This window comes from Penicillium vulpinum (genome assembly GCF_028829585.1).
Source record: "Penicillium vulpinum strain IBT 29486 chromosome Unknown utg000002l_segment0_segment0, whole genome shotgun sequence".
In the NCBI taxonomy this organism is placed as follows: Eukaryota; Fungi; Ascomycota; class Eurotiomycetes; order Eurotiales; family Aspergillaceae; genus Penicillium; species Penicillium vulpinum.
In genome coordinates, this window is record NW_026643242.1 from 2,338,416 (window position 1) to 2,359,473 (window position 21,058).

The 21,058-nt window shown below is 47.2% G+C and overlaps 9 protein-coding genes across 9 annotated transcripts; 3 read left to right on the forward strand and 6 right to left on the reverse strand.

The window, feature by feature from the left end:
- Positions 1-283: 283 nt before the first annotated feature.
- N7479_003944 (uncharacterized protein) lies at positions 284-1,840 on the reverse strand (the record flags this gene model as incomplete). The annotated part of the gene is made up of 1 exon (XM_057251641.1): positions 284-1,840. The coding sequence occupies one exon, from the start codon at positions 1,838-1,840 to the stop codon at positions 284-286; it is 1,557 nt and encodes a 518-aa protein (XP_057110966.1).
- Positions 1,841-3,383: 1,543 nt separating this feature from the next.
- Positions 3,384-5,078, forward strand: N7479_003945 (flavin-containing monooxygenase; the record flags this gene model as incomplete). The annotated part of the gene is made up of 1 exon (XM_057251642.1): positions 3,384-5,078. One exon carries the CDS (start codon positions 3,384-3,386, stop codon positions 5,076-5,078), a length of 1,695 nt encoding a protein of 564 aa, XP_057110967.1.
- A 100-nt stretch (positions 5,079-5,178) lies between these two features.
- On the reverse strand, positions 5,179-6,129 carry N7479_003946 (Dyp-type peroxidase; the record flags this gene model as incomplete). Its single annotated transcript, XM_057251643.1, has 1 exon — positions 5,179-6,129. The coding sequence occupies one exon, from the start codon at positions 6,127-6,129 to the stop codon at positions 5,179-5,181; it is 951 nt and encodes a 316-aa protein (XP_057110968.1).
- A 528-nt stretch (positions 6,130-6,657) lies between these two features.
- N7479_003947 (SDR family NAD(P)-dependent oxidoreductase) lies at positions 6,658-7,473 on the reverse strand (the record flags this gene model as incomplete). Its single annotated transcript, XM_057251644.1, has 1 exon — positions 6,658-7,473. One exon carries the CDS (start codon positions 7,471-7,473, stop codon positions 6,658-6,660), a length of 816 nt encoding a protein of 271 aa, XP_057110969.1.
- Positions 7,474-8,047: 574 nt separating this feature from the next.
- On the reverse strand, positions 8,048-9,616 carry N7479_003948 (fungal specific transcription factor domain-containing protein; the record flags this gene model as incomplete). The annotated part of the gene is made up of 1 exon (XM_057251645.1): positions 8,048-9,616. One exon carries the CDS (start codon positions 9,614-9,616, stop codon positions 8,048-8,050), a length of 1,569 nt encoding a protein of 522 aa, XP_057110970.1.
- Positions 9,617-10,467: 851 nt separating this feature from the next.
- On the forward strand, positions 10,468-11,368 carry N7479_003949 (SDR family NAD(P)-dependent oxidoreductase; the record flags this gene model as incomplete). Its single annotated transcript, XM_057251646.1, has 4 exons — positions 10,468-10,491; positions 10,550-10,930; positions 10,991-11,129; positions 11,181-11,368. 4 exons carry the CDS (start codon positions 10,468-10,470, stop codon positions 11,366-11,368), a joined length of 732 nt encoding a protein of 243 aa, XP_057110971.1.
- A 1,302-nt stretch (positions 11,369-12,670) lies between these two features.
- On the forward strand, positions 12,671-15,598 carry N7479_003950 (uncharacterized protein; the record flags this gene model as incomplete). Its single annotated transcript, XM_057251647.1, has 1 exon — positions 12,671-15,598. One exon carries the CDS (start codon positions 12,671-12,673, stop codon positions 15,596-15,598), a length of 2,928 nt encoding a protein of 975 aa, XP_057110972.1.
- Positions 15,599-15,978: 380 nt separating this feature from the next.
- On the reverse strand, positions 15,979-16,639 carry N7479_003951 (coatomer subunit zeta; the record flags this gene model as incomplete). The annotated part of the gene is made up of 2 exons (XM_057251648.1): positions 15,979-16,219; positions 16,275-16,639. The coding sequence occupies 2 exons, from the start codon at positions 16,637-16,639 to the stop codon at positions 15,979-15,981; spliced, it is 606 nt and encodes a 201-aa protein (XP_057110973.1).
- A 653-nt stretch (positions 16,640-17,292) lies between these two features.
- Positions 17,293-19,283, reverse strand: N7479_003952 (uncharacterized protein; the record flags this gene model as incomplete). Its single annotated transcript, XM_057251649.1, has 2 exons — positions 17,293-18,575; positions 18,638-19,283. 2 exons carry the CDS (start codon positions 19,281-19,283, stop codon positions 17,293-17,295), a joined length of 1,929 nt encoding a protein of 642 aa, XP_057110974.1.
- Positions 19,284-21,058: the final 1,775 nt, after the last annotated feature.

Sequence of the window (21,058 nt, forward strand, 5' to 3'; positions counted from 1 at the left end):
TCTACTAAGGAATCTTTGAGGTCTTGCACACATTCCCAGTGCAAATAGATATAAGAACATAGTATATCATAAACAGAAATGAAAGTACTATAGAAGTGAGGGACAAAGCAGAACGAACAAGGAAAGAAGGCGATAATGACTAGAGGTCCGCTCTTCAGTGAAAGTAAACCTAGGATCCTAATTTCTGCGCCATGTGACAGGTGGATTTGTTAGTGGTGGACCTATGAGCGTGAACCTTTCTGCGGAAGCGCATTTCGTTTCAAGGCGATGAAATGAGATATATTTATTGAACGCAGGTGAACGATGTTGCGTTCCTGGAATCACCGCCAACAAACGTCTGCCGGAGTGGATACGGGCACAAGTCTCGAGCGGTGTTGTTGCTACCTTTGGTCGCATGAAGAGTCTCAGGAGCATGGCCCCATTCGACCCACTCCATCAGCTGCGACAGGGCTCCGTTCGGAATTGGCCCAATTCCACCATAACAATGGCCAACACCAGGTGCTTCGAAGAAGCGGTAAAAGTCTCGGGCTTTTGGATCCATTTTGAGCACTTCTTCGTAATAGCTGATTGTTCCGTTTGGTGGGATCGCTTCGTCGGCAAGTCCATGCCAGGTAATCATCTTGCCACCATTTGCCTTGAACTTAGACAGATCAGGATTGGTGGTTCCAATCATTCCTTCATACTGGCGCATGGAAGAATGCAGCATATCAAAGAAGATAGAATCGGTCATGTTCTGAAGTGGGAAGCTGGGATCTTTGGCAATAGCATATTTGATCCAATTGCCGAACAAATCACTATCGCCCGCTGTGCATGTACCATTGATGGTACAGGTAGTTGGGACATAGTAACTGTCGATTGCTGCGTCTTTGTTCACACCAGGCCAGCCGGCCTTTCCAGATCCAGACCAGGCAGCTTGGATGACTTTCGCACTTGAGGCGCTCAGACTATGCTGTACTCCATTGCATGTGTATTTGTCTCCGATGAAGTCAGAGGCCTTGACATTGCAAGATCCTGGCAAGCTGATAATGCCATCTTGCACTCCATCCAACAGATCGCAGGCTTGGACGGCTGCTTTAGTGAACCCCTGAACTTCACAAGGGGATGGGTAGATATGATTCTTGTTCATGACGTGCGCGGCCCAGTAGCCCGCAGGAATGAAGGCTTCCAAGTTAATGGCGGGAGCGATAGCTAAAATGCCATCGAAGACATCCGGATATTCCTGCGCCATCAGGAGACCTTGTCTTCCACCGCCAGAGCATCCAGAGAAATAGGAATATTTTGGAGCTTGGTGGTAATATGACTTGGTGATCTCCTTTCCAATCACTCCAAGGTCATTGGTGGCCTTGGATGCATAGTCTTCGAGGAGAAACCAGTCGACATTATTTTTGCTTGTGAGAAACCACGAGAGATCAGTTGGAATAGCTTGGTCTCCCACAGCATGACCTCCATCAGTGGAGGCAGATGCGAATCCTTGGGCGACAGCGAATGTGAGGTATGTAGAGCCAAAACCGGCACTGTAGCCTCCACCACCCAAAGCTTGGAACTTGCCATTCCAGTCCTCAAGTGGCAGCCAGATCTGAGTGTTGATTGTGTCGTTCCAACCAGGATGAGTGTAAGTGACTGTAACATTGCAGAAGTTGATGGTGTACCTCCTTCCCTCATTGGAGCCTGGGCCAAGACTGACAGCTGAGTAGTTGTGTACTTCCTCAGCTTGAACACTGAGGATAAGAGCTCCAGCTACGTCGGGATTTGGGAGATTGGACGGCAAGCATCTGGAGGCTGTTGCTGCTTGAGTAGCTAATGCGGCCAGGGCAAAGAATATAACTGAAATTTGAAACATTTTGATCTTGTTCAACTAGAAATTTCTCAGCACAGGTGAAGAGGTTTATATATCAATGACTTTAGTCATCAGGGACTGTCCAATTGATTTCCGAAAGGGGTCTTCAAAGATAATTGAATGAACAATTTCTTCGATACGGCGTATTCGGCCCAGACGAGAGCCGACGAGAGCCATTTCAAGCTCCACATCGGATCGGCACCTGTGTATCAGTATCTAATGTTTTCCACGTATCTGTCTGATTCGTGTGCCAAAGAGAGCTAGCCATTCCACAACTAGCGCAAGCTATCTCCGCTGCAGAATCTGATAATTTCTTGTCCAGAATTTCGGTGGCAGCGCCACTACTGCCAAACATTATAAGAAGCTATCAATACCAGGAAAGGCCACCCATCACCTTAGAGGCACTTGACCCAAAATGTCAGCATCAGCCTAGTGACAAGGAAATTGTTCAGTACAACATATGAAGCAGGCAAAACGGAATTGCCTTGTCTCTTAATATAGAAATGGTCCTGTCTCCAATGGTATTACATAGATATTTTTGTTAAACAAATTACATACGCCACTTGTACTGCCATAGCTAGGCCCGCGTGCGCTTGTCTTTGCGCTCGTAATACCACGAACTGTATGGTATAGAGACACGTAGGTAAGGGCCTGTAAGACCTATGAAATGTGGAAGCTCTGTAAAGGTTACTCTGAATAAGATACATATTGAAGAGGGGAACACTCTACGCTGTATGCTCTCAGGCATACGGGCCAATTCAGCACTCATAAGTCCATGTCATAGGCACTGACCGAAGTATACGAAGGGAACTGGGACCACCGTCCAGGAAGCGAGATCAGAGATGTGTAGGAGTGTCCGTCGCCTCATGGTTATATAATAAAACTGATAAAAGAAGAAAAAGAAGAAAAAGCTACGAAGTACAACATATGTAGTAGGTAGGGCGAATGAGTAGTGGAGGGCCATGTTCCCCACTACAATATTGTGGAGTCAGCCACTATTGGTGTTCCAAAGGGGCAAAGACGAGCTATACGCGTATTTGTGAAGTCGGTGATTGCCTGCGACTACCTAAGTAGACAGTATGATGAGAGATCACATGTGAGCTAATCGTGGGTGTTATATGGACTACGAAATATTGTGACAATGTACTTGAGGCAGGTTATATTTGGGGTAACTCCAAGATGGAAAGTGCCCAACATAAGAGAAGAAAGTGTACACGACACGTGACATGACCAATGCGGGGAAGATAACGATAAGGTCGATTCCCTTTTGGGCCAACCTCGGGAGGGCATACCCGACTTGTGGCCTGATAAGACCTTACCCACTGCACTGAGAAAGTGCATTGGTATATTGGAAGAGGAAGGTCATCACGAAAGCCGCCTGGGTAAATCGAGCACTCGGAATGTTGTTCCACATATGACAGCTCCACTATGAGCTGGGTTGTCACAATGTCAATCCTATAAATATCAATACAAGAGTCGTTAGAGAGGACAAACAGCGACAAGACTAAGTTTCACGATCGCATTCTCCCTTTGACAATTTTCCACCATGGGATCCATCGAAATCAAAGAACAGCAGTATGATGTGCTCATTATCGGAGCCGGTCTGTCAGGTATCTGTGCACTTCACAACTTCCGAAAACGCTTTCCATCTTGGCGCGTTGGAGTTCTCGAGGCAGCCAATAACGTTGGAGGGACTTGGTACTGCAACCGCTACCCAGGAGCACGGGTTGATACCGAATCACTCTCCTATGCATACTCGTGGGACAAAGACCTTTTGAACGAATGGACCTGGAAGGAGTCCTTCTCCACCCAGTCAGACGTTCTCCGTTATATTGAATATGTCTGCGACAAACACGACCTCTACAGAAGCATCCAGCTCAATACTCGGGTTAAGACGGCCCTTTGGCAGGACAAGAACAACACTTGGCTGTTTTGCGATGAAGCCGGCGCCCTTCACCGAACCCGTTTCTTCGTCAGCTGTATGGGTTTCCTGTCAGCCCCAACGCTTCCTGCCATTCCGGATATCGAACTGTTCCAAGGCGAGGCTTTTCACACCTCCCGCTGGCCCAAGGACTTTGACATCAGTCGTGATCTAGCCAACAAGCGAGTTGGTGTCATCGGCACCGGCGCAACGGGAATTCAAACGATTACGGCAGTATCAAAAGAACCATCCATTAAATCATTGGATGTTTTTCAACGCACGGCAAATTGGTCCGCACCCCTACGCAACGAGACGATTAGCCCCGAGCAGATGGAACAGCATCGCAAGGACTACGATGCCCTTTTCCAACTCTGCGCCGAGACACCCAGTTGCTTCATGCATCAAGCTGACCCGCGGAAGTCCCTAGAAGTATCCCCAGAAGAGCGGTTGGAGCTTTGGGAGCATATCTACGCAAAACCCGGTTTTGCCAAGTGGCTTGGCACATTCAGCGACACATACAACAACCGTGAAGCAAATAAACTCTACTCCGACTTCATAGCTCGCAAAATTAGAGCAAGAATACACGACCCCGAGGTTGCAGACAGCTTGATTCCCAAGAATCATGGCTTCGGCACGCGACGAGTCCCTCTTGAGAGTGGGTACTTTGAGGCGTTTAATCAGCACAATGTCCACCTTGTTGATCTCCAAAAAACTCCGATTGAGAGAGTCACAAACAGTGGCATCATTACATCTGATGGCAAAGAGCATCAATTGGACGTTTTGATATATGCGACGGGCTTTGATGCCATTACTGGTGCATTCAGCTCTATTGATTGGGCGGGGAAAGACGGTCGACCTCTCCTTGGATCTAGCAACACCAAGCAAGGTGAACGAGCGATTTGGGTTGATCACCGGCCTCGTACATACTTGGGTATGGCAGCTTGCTCCATGCCCAATATGTTCATGGTCTTGGGTCCCCATCAACCATTTGGCAATGCTCCCCGGACCATAGAACATGCCGTTGAGGTTATTTCAGACCTCCTGCAACACTGCAAAGACCACAACTACTCCTATGTAGAGCCGACGGGAGAGGCTGTGGATGCATGGACGGAACACGTTGTTGAAAGCAGCAAAGGTGCTTTGTCAAACGAAATTGATAGCTGGATGACCGGGGTTAATACAAATGTGAAGGGGAAGACTGTTCGAAGTGTTGCGAGATACGCTGGTAGTGCAGTGGAGTATCGCCGGAGATGCGCTGATTCTAGGGCAGCTGGGTGGAAAGGCTTTGCATTTGCTCAAATCTCAAGTTCGAAGCTTTGATGTGAATAAATATTTATGAATTATTACGAGTATAGTTTAGTGTTTCACATTTGGTACATATACTGCCCGAGGTGGAAATTGCAATCACAAAGGATAAACCTCAATCAGACTCCAAACTAGACAATACACTAGCAGGTGGCGCAAAGAACGTCGTCCCAGTAAGCGGCTTTGAGAAATCAAGGATGCGATCATGCAGCCCAGGTGGATCTCCAATAAACATGCGCTCCAACATTTTCTCAATAACCCAAAGGCGACGAGTATACCCAATGAAGTATGTTCCAAACTCACCAGATCCAAAAGATCCAAATGGCATATTGTCGCGAAGAATCTCATGCTCATTCCCATCCTCATCTTCAATCGTGTTGAGTGTCTTGTGCGAGCGCTGTCCAGACTCAGCATCATCTAACTCCACATTATCTATCTTGGTACGACCGATAATCCGCTCCTGTTGTTCGGTAGATAGATCTTTCCATCCGGGTAGATCATGAGTGTACTTCTGCACAACAATATAGCTCCCACCAACGGCAGAAGGATCTTCCTCTGTAACTAGGACTGAAGCCGGAACCGCCAATCCAACTGGATTAGCTGTGCCATCCACAAAACCCAGAAGATCCCGCACATCGAAGTAACGAAATCCGACAGTCTCGTCGACGACGGAAACCGAGTCACCAAGTTGATCCATCAGCTGACGCTCAAATTCAAAGCAGATATCTCTGCGCTCAGAGCGAATGTGGAAAAGCAGATCACCGGGAGTCGAGACCGCGGTGTGTTTAGCGCCTTTAATCTCGCGAAATGGGTGCAGTTCTGATGGTCGGGGAAGACCCGTGAGACCATCCCAAATATCACTTCCAATGCCAACAGTGCAAGCAAATTGAGCGCTGAGGTCACGGATGGATACATTTTTGGCTAGGCTGTCTACACCTGCTATTGTGGAGCGCACGGTTTCAATGGCGTCGGGCTTGTCGGTCACGGATACAACAAGAAACGTAGCGGCCTGTGTAAGCGGAGCATCCACACGCTGAGGAGCTATTGGGACACGATGACCGCTCATATTTGCTTTTTGATATGACTCGGAATTGTAACATGTGAGTATGCGTTGTTTGCGGAATATATGGCCGGTGAGGCTGGGTTGGTGGGTGAAATTCCGTTTTGCCTGGGTGAGACTTATCGGAGTAGCTCGAAAAATATTTGAATGACCAAAAGTAGAAACGTGAAATGAGGGAAAAGTGTTGAAAATATAAGAGCAGACCAGTCTCCTGGACTTGGTCATAGTTTAGCTCCTAACGGCCCAAGTCGGAGGGAACTCCAGTCTTATAGAGGGCCCAGCTGATATGAGTGTATCAATTGCTTATATTATGGAATAAACGATTGGCCGCATTCATTTTTCAAACATTTTCAATAGCGAAGAAAAAAACAAGTATGTCAATGCTACATCGTTGATGGTGATGTCACACCCGCCGGAAACGCCCAGGGGAAATGTTACCGCATATTTCTATTGGGGCATTATTTTGTGAAAATTTATGAGAGAAAGTAACTGTATGACTATAGATGCCATTTATATCGATAAATAAATGCTACCTCATCGCTGGGTGTACCCGCCATCCACGAACAAAGCCGTTCCAGTAACAAAAGAAGCCCGACCACCACTCAAATAAACAACTCCGTCGGCAATTTCCTCCGGCCTGCCCATACGCTCCATTGGAACCGCATTAGCAACCTTCTCCTGCATAGCCGCCAGGATCTGAGGTGACTTGGTCGTCAACGGGGTCTCGGTATATCCAGGACAGATAGCATTGATGCGCAGCCCATCCTTAGCATAATCCTCCGAAGCGGTCCTCGTCAATCCAATAACCGCATGTTTTGTCGCAGTGTATGCAGTAGATAACGCAATTCCAGCGACACCTTGGATAGATGAGAAGTTGACAATTGAGCCACGCTGTAGGGGCCTTCCATTAATCGCGGACCGGATAGGCTCCTGCTTCAACATGATCTTGGCAGCACCACGCAGAACGAAAAATGTACCCGTGAGGTTGACGTTCAAGATGCGCTCCCAGTCCGATGTTTCGCAAAATGCAGCTCCACCTGTGTGCTTCATTGCGATTCCGGCTGCGTTGACGACGTAGTCGAGTCGGCCGAATGTCCTGGCAACTTCTTGAACAACTTCATTGACGCGGTTCTCGTCTGTTATATTTGTGGGGTAAGCGATGATTTGACACTGCTTTGATCCTTGTCTGCGTTGTTGCTCTTCGATCTCTGCTTTGACGTCCTCCAAGGCTGAGGGGTTGAGGTCGAGCAAGGCGATTCCTGAGGCACCATCTCTGGCGAATGTCTTTGCGCAGGCTCGGCCAATACCTGACGCCGCCCCTGTGATAAGGGCAATTCCAGATACGTCCATCTTGGGTGGTTGGTTGGGTTTGGGGTAGTTCGTTTGTTTGTTGATGCGCGCAACGGGGAAGAAGATTACAAGATGAAAGGAACGAAAAAACCAAAGATTAGTAGTATATATAGTTTTTCGCACAAGACTTTGCATATTAGTTTTAATAGCCTAGTATATTTCTCTAACAAGGGGATATACTTCCTACTTGGACGAATGTGGGGTGGTCGCGGATACTTGCCTAACTCGTGTCTAGTGATAGCCGTGCAGCCCATACATGACAATGCACCTATTGCTTTTCTATCTTTACAAACTATGTAGCGGACTGACACGTACTATGCATATCCTGAGTGCGGGGATCTTGCGGCCGATTGTCTCCTTGTAATTTTGAAAGAGCATTCAGCGGGAGTGCACAAAAGTGTTGACATGAGATTTGGAATCAAAATAGATAAAAGAGTGATTGGAGATTATTACTTTTATCTTGCGCTAGGTAGAAGAATATGGATGTACAAGTTTGAAATATTGGTAGTGGTAGATTCATCAATTGGAAGCTTATAGACTCATTTCTTGCCTAAGGCATCATACATATTATATATCAAAACCCCTGCTGCAATGGGATAGTCTTTCTCATTAGATCCAGCCAGGTTACACTCCTCCCATTAGCACAAGTCTTCTCCTGCCAAATTCGTTGGATATTGGCCAATGTTTCAGTAAAGCAAGACAAGCCACTGCGGCGTGCCGAATTTACAAACCAGTCAGAGAATGATACCTGAATCAATGGATCCTCAGATTCACAGGCCGCAATAAACGCAGGCCAGATAAACCCTGCTGAGCCATGTACCACAGTGGAGTCTGTGTTCTCGCAGTATAATAGACTGTCCAACACACCCATGACCTTTTGCTGTAGCAAGGAAGCATCCACGTCGTGGATCCGACGATAAAAGTATATTGCTAGTGCGTTCTGCATTGCATTAAGCATATTTTCTATTATTTCATGGTCGAGTTCAGAATGGATGTTGTCCAGGCTGGGTCGTGCTAGATTTGTGATATAGTCCTCGAGAGTCTTCGCCCGACCGATGAAGTCCTTTAAGCTGAGACAGTCTGGTGCGTCATTTCCCTCTGCCGCGTCTTTTTCTTTCCCGAGTCGAATTATTTGGGATAGAAGAATAATCCAAGGTTCAGGGATACCAAATATCTCCGGGTACAGAGAATTAGACCAGAAGCCAGGCCTTTCAAGATGGAGATCATTCTCGCCTTCCTCCTGCCCGCGCACCCTCATCATTTCTTGATCCAAATTCTTCCAGCCCGATAGACGGAATGATAGGCTATCAAGGCTGTAAATCCCTAGCCCGCTCGTCTCAATCGCTGTGTGAATGTGATGGCGCTGTCTTGAGTTCGCCCCACAAATGAAAACACTCTCATGGATGATCCGTTCAAATACATAGCAGTGATGTAGTAATCGTACTTTCCGAGACTTTTTTCGCGGAAGTCCTCTCAGTCGAATAAACTTTTCTGCTTCGAGAAAGTAATATTCCGATTGCCTTCGGTTTCCCGAGAACATCGTCACTTGGATCATGGTAAGCAATGCCATCAAGATTGACTTGTATTTGGCTACTTTGGGAACATCGTAGGCGGTCATGAGCATCATTTTTGCATATTGCTGGGCTTTTTGCTGGTATATGATGGCCTTCTCGCTCCATGTTTGGGATCGAGAGACTCCTCCAAGGCTGAATGCACTTATAGCTAATGTTCCATAGAATGCACACAAACTAGCATGGCTCATATCATCGCCCAGGGCCAAGCCAGCAAGACAGCTCTTGGTATGAGGTATAAAAAGAACGTGCCAGGGGGTTTTGGAGTGTCGGAGGGGGGTCATTAGGCTAATTACAGCCGAAACATAATGCTTGAGAAGGAACACAGCATCGTGGGGCACGGCTTCTGTGATACCCCCATAGGAAGGGAAAGACGTGGGTGATGTGGGATGATCGTAAGATTGGTCTAGAAAACACGATGTGGATAAATATCCATGGGGTGCTGAATCATCTTCCGCACAATCTTGATCTATCATGGCGTCCAAGAATCCCGGGGAAGATGGAATAGGAACATTCTCTGGTTGCTCAAATGTCAACTGCATTAAGGATTGAGACCAAGGTGACAGAAGCATATCGCAGGATGCGGAATGAATATTTCTTGTTGAAACCACATATTCTGGAGAAATGGACTGTGTCTGTTGATAGTCGCTTAGAGTTGGTTCGCACGGCAAGGTGTCTTGATTTTGGTTCAATCTGAACGCCCCGAACGGACCTCGGTGGATCTCAATATCATCCGAAATAGTTGCTCTTTCGCATTCCTCATCGATATTCGATATAATCCGTGGAGTTATCTCTGGGGGAGCACTCGAGAGAAGGCATTCACTCATGTGTTCTCTTTCTTTCATTGAGAATAATGGTCGACGAAACCGGACCCCATTATTGCGAGATGAGGTCTCAAAGTCAAAGAAGATATCTTTCTTGTACCCTCCACAAGCCAGGCCAAGATATTGACACATTGAACAGTCTGGACGTCTCTCGTCGCATTTGACATGTCGACTTCGACACTATAATTATTCCAAGTTAAAAAATACTTCACTATGACCCAATGAGACCATGGAACCTACTGTGGCGCACCCTGTGAATGACCGCGTATGAGCAATATACTCGCGCACATCCTCTCGAGTTGAATTAGCCATTGGTGTTTCCAAGATAAAAATGGTAAGTGTTGTGTCTCTAGGGTTGCGGGGGAGGTGGATCAGTGGATCCCCGATAGCGGAAACCTGCCTATTTCGACGGTGCGCGGTAGCTTTCCTATTAAATTGAACGATCTCTATTGTGCATGTAGAATTTGTAATTAGTTGATTGAAATTCACATTCTATTGTAAATATGTATCTAATAGTAGGTAATTTCACTCACAATCTTTTCTGGCTCCATTAAAACCACCATTAGCATCATTTAAGATACAACGCCTAGTGTAAAGCAATGACATCTTTCGAAGACAAAGTGGTGAGTATATATCAGTGATCTTTCAATAGCTATTGCAATCTAACTATGTCTCTTCTAGATTGCTATCACTGGCGCAGCCTCTGGAATGGGGCTGGCCACAGCAAAGCTCCTCGCAAGTCGAGGCGCAAGAATATCTCTCGCAGATATAAACGAGAAGGCCCTGCGCGAGGCTATCCAATCCCTCCCAAATAGTGATAATCATATGTTCACGGTTGTAGATGTGCGCAGCAGCAAATCAGTGGATGGATGGATCCAGTCGACTGTTGACAGATTAGGCAAGTTGGATGGTGCTGTAAATATGGCCGGAGTGATCACTCCTGCTGCTCCGATCACAGAAGAGACCGATGAGAACTGGGATTTCACATTTTCTGTGAATACAAGGGGGATCTTCTTCTGCTTGAGGGCTCAGTTGAACGTACTGAAAGCCGGTGGTAGCATCGTAAGTCCCGTCCTAGTGTCAAATCTAAAAAGTACAATGCTGACTCTCTCTTTCGGATAGGTCTCTGCTGCCAGTGTTTTCGGTCAAATGGGTGCCCCCGGTGTCTCGGCCTACTGCGCCAGCAAAGCAGCTGTTATTGGGCTGACACAGACAGCAGCAAAGGAGAATCAGTATGTTCGAGTCAATTGTGTTTCGCCAGGTAAGTCTCTCTTCTACGACACTCTTTAATGACAGCTAACCAACAATTTAGGCTCTGTCAATACACCCCTTTCTGCCAGTGAAGACCCTGAAGATGTGAAGCGCGGCTTGCAAAATACGGCACAGAAACGACAGGCACAGCCGGTGGAGATTGCAACTGTAGTCGCATTCCTTCTCAGTGAGGAGGCAAGTTTTGTGACTGGAGCTGTGTACAATGTGGATGGAGGTTGGATGTGCTGATCTCAAAAATTCAGATCGCATTTGAAATATTGACCTCATGATCTTTGAACCATTTATAGATACATTCGATAGTGATTTACTTTAAAAGCTAGAGCTAGGTGACAAAGTCACCCTCTATAGGCCCACTTACTCACTGGAGTATCGACAAACTGGTCAATAAGCGCAGCTACCAATCTGATGTGTGGGCTATCGACTCTTACGCATGTACTAAATTCCAATGCCACAATCTGATTGAGGGACAGGAGGCTTCCATGCGCATTTATGCTCAAGTTCCACACATCGACTATGATTATGCAGATCAAGCTACCCGTACTCAAGAAGCAACCGGATTCACACCACCCGAGCTGAATGAATACAAATTTCTCATCGCAAATGGCTCGCAAAATACCCCTGGACTACTATCATACAAGAAAGGGTCACAAAGTAGCTCAGTATTAGTTCCTGGAGGGCATATTACATGGATTGAATGGCAGAAGGTGCCTGAAAAATGTCAAATCTGCCTTCGTGTTTAGGGATACGAAACGTGCTCAACGAAGTCTTGTCCGTGAGGACGATAGGTCGTTCCGAGGCTGATCCTCTTGATTGCATATGTAGCTTATATTATTATTGTGAGAACTCTGTGTGAGAGGAGGAAGAAGTGTATTTGCTGTTGAGCGCTGGTTGTAGGAAGGAGCAAAGTACATACATATTCATGGATATGCTCTGCACTAGAGTACACGGCCGTCTGTTGTTTCTGCTCCTAGCTATGTACTCAATTCCTCTACACTCAGATACCTTTATCAATCAACGGTTTCAAATAGTTTCAACCTGACATCCTCTCATCACTCCACAAATCTTGTGAGATTCTATAGTCTAAACAAAATCTGATATGGGACTCACGTATTAATCGTGTTAGTCGGTTGCCTCGGGATGTCTTTTTCATTACCATTCTAATCATCTTCTTTGATGCTTGCTTTAGAAGTATTCTTATATGCATATAAATGTCTGCTTATAATAATCATCCGCAAACTGTGTGTAGGACGGTGAAGAGGACAACTTACAGAACATCTTTTCCATATATAACTTATCACTAGAAGTGCGTGTTTCATTAATTATTATGCTATAATAAATTACAAAAGTAGATAGCCAATTTTCTACTGACGATAAAGGCCGATAGGACTAAAATTCCCAATGGTCGGTATACATTGCGGTAGCATACATAGTGTATTCATCCCCGCCACAAATGTCTTAGCGTGTTTCGCTAGTTCCCAATGTCAGCACCACTCTTCCACTCGACACATTCCGTGAATTAAGCCGGGGAGCATGTTAGGCATGTCCCAATCGCTGATCTCCGCCCCGCGCTTAAAGCCGGACGTCCGCCTGGCGCAGGTGGTTTCACAGTTCGAGGCCGAACTATCTAATGAGCAAAAAGCAACTTTCCGTGCCTGGAGAACCAAATCAATTGAATCTCCACCTAGCATTCAAGATGTCATGAAATTCACTGCGGAGATTGATCGTGCCTCGGAAAAGGGGCGCCGGTGCTTGGGACCGCGACTTATGAACGTCCTACAGGCTACTCAGCAATTCGCTGCTTTGGGGGATATCATAGTCGGTGGATCTCAAAACTTGCTTGCGTGTGGTGTCTGGTCAATAGTGCGAATTTCGCTTCTCGCAGCCCTCGATTTTTCCTCCTATCTTGAGCAATTATCGAACATATTCATGATCGCTGGTCGTCTTGCACCTCGCTATGAAAAGATGGCTTTGCTTTATCCTCGGTCAAAGGATTTACAATCTAGTCTTTGTGAATATTTTATTTTGATTGTACGCCTCTGCCATGAAATGACTACTTTTTCACGCAAGTCAATTTTCGGAAAATTCGCCTCCACCCTTGGTGACTCAAATCTTAAGACATATCAATCAGAGTTGGAGTCCTGGGGGAAGACCATCAAAGCTGAAGTCACCTTCTTGATGGCCAAGGTAATGGAGAACGAAGCCGAAAGCAATTCGCGATTCAGAGCAGTCTCCTCAATATTCCAGAAATCAACTGCATATCAGCAAACAATTCAAACGAAACAGCGGGTACTTGATTTCTGCTCCCAGTACGATTGCACAGTGTCATGGAAGCAGGCTCGAAAATCAGGTAACACCAATCTGTTTCGGGAGAGTGCCAAATATCAAGATTGGAAAAGTATGCCACTTTCTTCCACTCTCATCTATACTGGGAAGTTAGGCTCCGGGAAGTCTGTGCTGCTCGCCAATATAGTGGACGATCTCCATATTCAGAGTGAAAGGACCCACGTAGCATATTTCTTTTGTCGACATGACGTCTCCGAGAGTCTCAAAGCGCGGGGAGTGATCGGCTCATTGGCTCGTCAGTTGTTATATCCTATATCGGACTTAACGCCTGCTGCAGAATACTTGGACAGAACGCATCAGTGCGAACCGATGGAGAGACTGATGGGACTTCTTTCAAATTGTCTTACTCCTCTTCGCAAAAAAACAAGGTTCTTCATTGTTGTCGATGGGCTAGATGAGCTCGATGGGAATCAAAGAGAGATCGTGATCCGGCAGCTATCGGATCTTCAAAGCGAAACGTTGGTAATGCTACTTTGCATATCGCTCCGTGAAGGTCCAAACGAGAACCCCCTAAAAACCAACTTGACACAACTTGCGGCCCCAGTCATTACACCAATTCCGAACAATACTCGCGACATCGAGGATTTCATTGAGACAGAATTGGAAAGTCGAATCGAATCTGGAAAGCTCACGATTGGCAGTCCTCTTTTGATCCTTGAAATTCAAGATGCTCTATTGAAAGGATCACAAGGGATGTTCCTTTGGGTAGCTCTCCAAATTGAATCTTTATGCGCCATGGATAGCGATGAGGAGATTCGCCAATCTCTTGCAGACCTGCCAAAGGATCTCTCAGAGACATTCTCTCGCACTTTGCGGTCAAAATCCCGAAATACGCGCCAAAAAGAGATATTAGCCATCCTAACAGTGGCCCAAAGTCCACTCACTCTCCACCAACTGCGCGAGGCATTATCTATTGTGCCGGGTGATTTGAATTGGAACTCGGATAGGCTCCTCAACAATATGCACAACACCTTAGCTTCTTGTGGCAGTCTTGTCACTATTGATGAGGAGGAGTTTACTATACATCTCGTTCACCACAGTGTAAAACAGTTCCTCCTCGGCGAATTTAAAGATTCGACTCAACCCCTAGTCAATGTTGATGAAGCTCATCAAATGATGGCAAGCATCATTCTCACCTACCTCAACTACAGCGTCTTCGAAACTCAAGTTTCAAAGACAGTAATACCTCACCTGCGGACTGAGTCGGTGCCCTCTGAGGTGATTTTCTCAACACTCAAATCATCAAGTGGTGTCCGAAACATGGCAATCAGGCTCCTCAGAGCCCGGAAAAGGGCTGGTTTTGATATTGGAAAGGTCATCGCAGAGACGAAACTCCAGAATCGTTCTACAGACGAGCAGTTCTACTTCCATAAATACGCAGCATCATTTTGGCTATACCATGTCGTCCACGCCTTTGACCTCTCCGAGAACATGCATAAGTTATTACTCAGACTCCTGGACCGACGGTCACCTTTGAGCCTCAACATAAACGACGAAGATATCGACAAACTATTATCGTGGTCGGCGAAAAAGAAACAATATGCATCTTTGATCAAGATTTTGCTTGGTTCTGAACACATGACGTCAAATGAACGAGATATTACACTAGATGCACTACATATTGCTGCGGGCGAAGGACACGGCGCAATGATTCGGGTCCTCCTAGAGCGCGCAAAAATGAACGACCTGATGTTGTTCGACGGGACTCACCCCCAGCGACTTCATCTATCCGCTCAACACAACGGGGAGTCGACAGAACAACGGCCACTTGATTCAGATGAGCTCAATGTCAACTCGAAAGACTCCCTGCGTTGGACTCCTTTGCATAGAGCTGCGATGAATGGACATACGTCCACCGTAATCTTTCTACTTACAGTCGTCAATGCCAACCCGGAGACCCCCGATATAATGGGACTAACCCCTTTGCATCTGGCCAGTATGAATGGTCACTGTGCTGCTGTTAAGGCACTTCTTGATCACGGAAATGCAAACCCTAGTGCTCTTGATCAAGATGGCCGAACTCCCGGGGATCTTGCTGTGGAAAAACTCGACGAAGAAACCATTTCAAAGCTAGATCCCCGGCTTTTCAGTGGTCAGTTATCCTTGGCTGATTGACTTGATATCAGGCAAATGGTCAAACCGACTTTGGAAATTCTCACAAGGCTATTGATTTTCTCATTGCACATAGTATTAGTCTCTCAGAACATAGTATCATGAATTATGCGGTGTCCCGGCCCAACATTGTCAATATCGAACATAACACAATGATGTAGCCAAGACCTTTTGTAAGATGCTAGGATGAAAATAAACAGGTCTATGTCATCGATACCTGGAAGCAACCAAGTCGGGCAGACAAAAAAAAAGGATCAGCCATAACGCGCCAGGACCAGCCAGGAAGAAAAGCGGGCGAAAAAAAAACAACATCAAGAAATGCTCCAACGAGGGCGAAAACATATCATAGCCCTCCAACGCAAGACAAAAATCGGGTTTCCCATTTACATCTGTCGCAATCCCTCTGCAAGGCGCCGCTTGCCGAATTCCCAGGCGTTCATTAGGCCCTGTTCCGTGAGATCGATATTCTTCATGTTGGGTGCATCTGCAGCCGGTGCGCGGCTAACCCGTGAAGCGATCATAACGGGGTCAGTCTCAAGGATGATTCCATCGTCAATGGTTTCGTCAATAGCCAGAGAGACGAGGTCGTAGTTCTCGACGATAGTGCGCTTGTCGGTTGCGCCCCTGATAGACGATATTGTTAGCACCGTCCGACGAAATTCCTTCAAACATAACATACTTGAATAAGATTCCCAGAGCATCCCGTAGGGAAAGCACAACATTGTACAGCATCACCTCATTCTCGTCGGCGCTTCCAACAACGTAAATCATAACGTCACTCTCCATCTTGAAGACGACAATGCGGTTATCGTAAAGGATCACATCGCTGGCAGACTTGTTGGTCTTCTCAAGGAGGCCCTTCTCGAAAGCACGCTGCTCCTTCAGGGTGGGGTAAGGATTGGCACCGGGGTAGTCAGTCGAGTTCGGTGCAGCGCCGGCCGGGGGGTGTGGTGCCGAGAAGTATTTTGCGAAGATGCGGGAGCCATCGTCGGCGGACATGACGAGGACCGCATTGACGGAGAAGAGGGACAAAGAGCCGGGCATGGTGATTATTGTTGTGTTTGGGAGCAATTGGGGAAATTATGTCTTTATGATTGTTGATGCTCTCAACCGCCAATCTGGCCGGAGGCGGAGACGCACTAATGTTGTTCCGTCTTTGAGCTCCATACACTATGCGGTTGAACTGCGGATCACAACGTGGGCGATTGAGGATAAGTCGATATTTATTCTTTTCTGTCTTAGTACCAGTACTCATTCAGCCTCAGATTACTTGTGCTCTAGTCGTTTGCTCTGTTATATGTGCGACCGTGGCAAGTTGATATAGATGGAGATATTAACCAGCCATTGGTTGGCCCTTGTCTTCTTCAACTGCAATACTACATACAACACCAGAATAGGATATATATCTTGAGATTGGAGATATGACATAAAATGAGTGAAAAGACATCATCGTGAAGGAGACATGGGGAATAATATATATCAAGACAAACCATGATGCTGAAGACTCCTTTCGAAACCACATCGCATGGGGAAATATCATGATCAGATCGTGTAAAGGGAAATATGATAAATCGGGGTTCTTGAAATACAGGCGAGCATTTCAAGGCATGGATTGCATTATGTGCATCATGGGGGTATGGGTATGTTAAAAATATGGTCAAAGAGCACATCAAATCATACTGCCCGGAGAACAAGGCTTACTGGGGCGCCAGTTGTTCATCGGTGTTGGCGCGATTCAACCACGGAATCCAGCTCGCGCGGTTTGCCTTCTTGCGTGCCGCTTCCTCCTCCTCCTTGATTCTAGCGGTTTCGCTAACAAGGCGTAGAGGACGTAACTTGTCCTGCTGCATCACCGCTCCAGTGTAGTTGTTCATGCCACCGCTGGATCGAGGAGGGCTGGAAGTAGCCCCGGTAGAGGCTGTATCTCCATGAGGATCACTGGTGATACTAGGGGAGCTGCTGTGACCGATCCGATCTGGCTGGCTGGACATGGAGGGTGCGCGGCTCATGCTGGATATATAGCTTGCTGCTCCGGAGAACATGCTCTGGCGGGATCCAGGGCCCATTCCAGTCGGACTGATGGGTCCGCCCGAGTTGCGTCCGCCGCGGTACATGTGGCCAATGACACTCGCCGCACTTGGGTCAACTTGTTCCGAACGGCTGCGGCGGTGGGTAGCTCTCACTGACTGCGTACGGAATGGAATGCTTGGCGCAGTGTTGGGATTCTCGTTAGGATTGTTCAGTGAGGGTTGTGGTGGAGGCAACATGCTGGTTGGACGCGACCGTGGTTGGGTTGAAGGGCGGGAATTTGGAGCACCAACAACCGACTTGGCCCGTTGTAGAAGACTTTGTGACGAACCGTCATCTTTTTCAGGGGGAGTTGGCGGGAGCTCCTTTTCACTGCCCCCGGTCTTCGTGGTAGAGGTTTCGTCATCCTCATTTCGGTCCAGGATATGCTCAAACCCGTCATGCATCAGCAGTCTGCTGATAATGCGCTCGATATAGAGTGTCAGGGCTTTGTTCTGATCTTTGAGGGCTTTCAGTTCTCCCTCCGGTTGGGGAGCTGCATCGGTTTCGGGCGCCTCATGCACAGATTCAAGTTCATCTGCCAAAGATCCCAGTCCACCTGCCGACTCCTTTGCGGGGTTGGCATCTCGCATAAACTCGCCCTTAGCAAAGTCACCAGTAAGAGTCTTCTCGCTGAGAAGAAGTTGATAGCTTTCATTGTCTTCCATCAAGCGAGCGTTGGCCACGCGGGCGTCGAGCAACTCTTTCTCTATCTCCCGCTGGCGTCCGCCACCGGCATTCTCCATCTCGACGAGTTTGATCTGTGATTCAGCTAGTTCGAGGCGTAATGACTCGATGAGTTTGTCTTTTTGGAGGAGAAGTGTAGAGTTGTTGCGGGAAGGGCTCCGCTCGAGGTGCGAGGAGGGCGCAAACTGACCATCCAAGTCCGGGGAAGAGCGATTTCGGAAGCTTGCTATACCGGAGGTCAGTCTCTGAATCAAATTACTGGCGTTTGTAGGAGCATTAGGGTCTTACAAGATCGGGAGACTTGGTTGCGATCTCCTTCTGCGTTCATGCGCATGTCCTTCTGTGCTAGCGAGTCCTTCAAACGCTGAATAGTCGCCTGCATTTCCTCCTCCCGACTGGTCTGTTGTTCCTTCTCTTGGAGCATAGCATTCCGCTCTGCCTCGTGGTTTTGTTCCAGGTCCCGGATCTGACGCCCCTGGTCCCGAATGTCACTGTTCAGAGCCTCGATCCGGCTGTCTCGCTCATGAGCCTGGTCCTCCAACTTGGTTTGTTCACTGATCGCTTCATCGAGGCGCATTTGCAGAACGCCGAGCTGTTTTTGATATTGTTCGGAAGCATTTTCGGCCTTCTGGAGCTGTTCCCGCAGTTCCTCGATGAGGGCGGCATTCTGAGCCCGCGCCTCTTCCTCGGAGGGGTCGTTGGAAACTCGTGGAACGTTTGACATGCTGAGATTTGAACGGCCAGGTTTTCTTGCAGCTGCGCGCGCGGAGACGGGAGTTGAACCTCTTGAGGAGGGGGAGCGGTTGAGACCGTTGGTTGCGCTGGGCGAGCGTGCATGCCCTCGTGTGGTGGACCCGTTGTTGGAGTGCGGATCTGCGGTTGGTGATTTGCTGGAACTGCCGGGAGTTCCAGGCTTTCGAGGTGTTGCTGACATGGTGAAAGGTCCCAAGTCTGACGCTGGTGAATGTATAAGAAAAATAAAACGTATATAGCCCAATATTATACTTCAATTGGGAGAAAAAAAGGAAGATTTCGGGGTTGCAGGTGTAATTAGGAGCGGTCAAAGCCTAGTGGACACCTTGTGGAGAGCGCTTGTATGAGAAGATTGAAGGCCAGGAATGTGGTCGAAAGCTGTCACAGATTGATTGCGTGCCACATGGTTGCTTGAAATTGGAGATTCATCGGAAGCAACGGCCGGATGAAAGTTTGGAATGAGAAAGGAATTGAGAAAAGATGGTTGCAGACCTTCAAATCAAAGTTGTCTAGGGAATGCGGATCCCCTTACTGTATCTAAAAATACGCAACGGTTTTGGGGGCTGGAGCAATACGAGAGAGGACTTGCTGAAAAAGGGAGATGTTCCAAGGAATTTCGCTGAAATAAGGAAGTTGAGCAACTTCCAAGGGTGATTTTATTGTTAAATAACAGTCTGGGGATAACTCCTGTTGATATGGCATGAGCCCATGAAAGAACCAATACAAGCGCATTTAACCCGTTTTGGAAAAGGGATTTAATGCCTCAGGCTTTCTATCGGAATAAGATCTTTCCCTCTCCACACTGAACCCTGTATCCACTTCAATCCAGGCATTCCATCTACTTACATTGTACTCGTTGGGGTTCTTAAGAACTTGAGCCTAACTTGGGCGTCTGATATGCACAAGGCCACGACTTTGAATCTATAATAGTAAGCACGGGCGTGTGGGAGGCCTAACAGGTGATTCAGCTCAATTACAGGGGCTCACCCTAGTGATGAAATCTGGCAATCTAACATAGTGTCCCACACCTACAAACTATGCACTGGAGAAAAGCTAAACTGCTCATTCACGCTACTACTACTACTCCTACTCCGTAACAATCCTCGAGTACTCCACAGATGTATGCAACCCTTGCCAAGACCCTAGGGTATCGTCTCTCGGGCAACCACGTGAGTCAACTTCTTTGTTATCGCGCCCAATAACGTGGGCTGATAATTGCAATGGATAACATCTCAAGTTGGGTACCACTTGCGCCACCAGCAATCGAATGCGCGTGACTCCTAGTATTTACCAACGGACTTCGAGGGGGCGGGCAGCTGGGATAGAAGCGATGGATCGAGCCCTTCGTAGAGAGGTTCTTACCTTTCTGAATTTAAGACTGATCTCAACGGACAAAGCAAACATTGTATGTACATATGTACCTTCCAAGAATTGTTCATACAGAGTTCACAGAAACCAAACAATGTGACCTAGTATCTAGGTCTCAAACCCCCAACCCCTGGAGGTCGGTGGGACCTCACCCGGTCAGTGATCAAGGTGCTTATAAATCCCACCACAGTACGGAGTAACTACTCCGTCCCTAGGTACTCCGTACAGTTACTACATAGTATATTTAACAAATAAAGATGAAAAATACGTCCAGATGTACCCAATCAGCTCTTCCAAGACTAGAGCATATGCAGCAATATCGTTCACCGTAGTCTGTTTAAGCTCATTTTGCCCTGTGTTCTTTTATAGCCGATAACGTTTCCCCCGCTATTAACTGCCAGAATTCTAGGAATTCTGCTTCTAATCAATCTACACTATGAGGTAAGACCCCTCTTTGATTGATTCCCTAGGTAGTTATACTAGAGGATCTCAGTACCCAAGCGTTATAGTAGGGATGTATCTACTCCATACGATTACCGAGATTGTAAGCGGAGAGAGAGAGAGAAGAAGGAGATGTCTTCTCTAGAA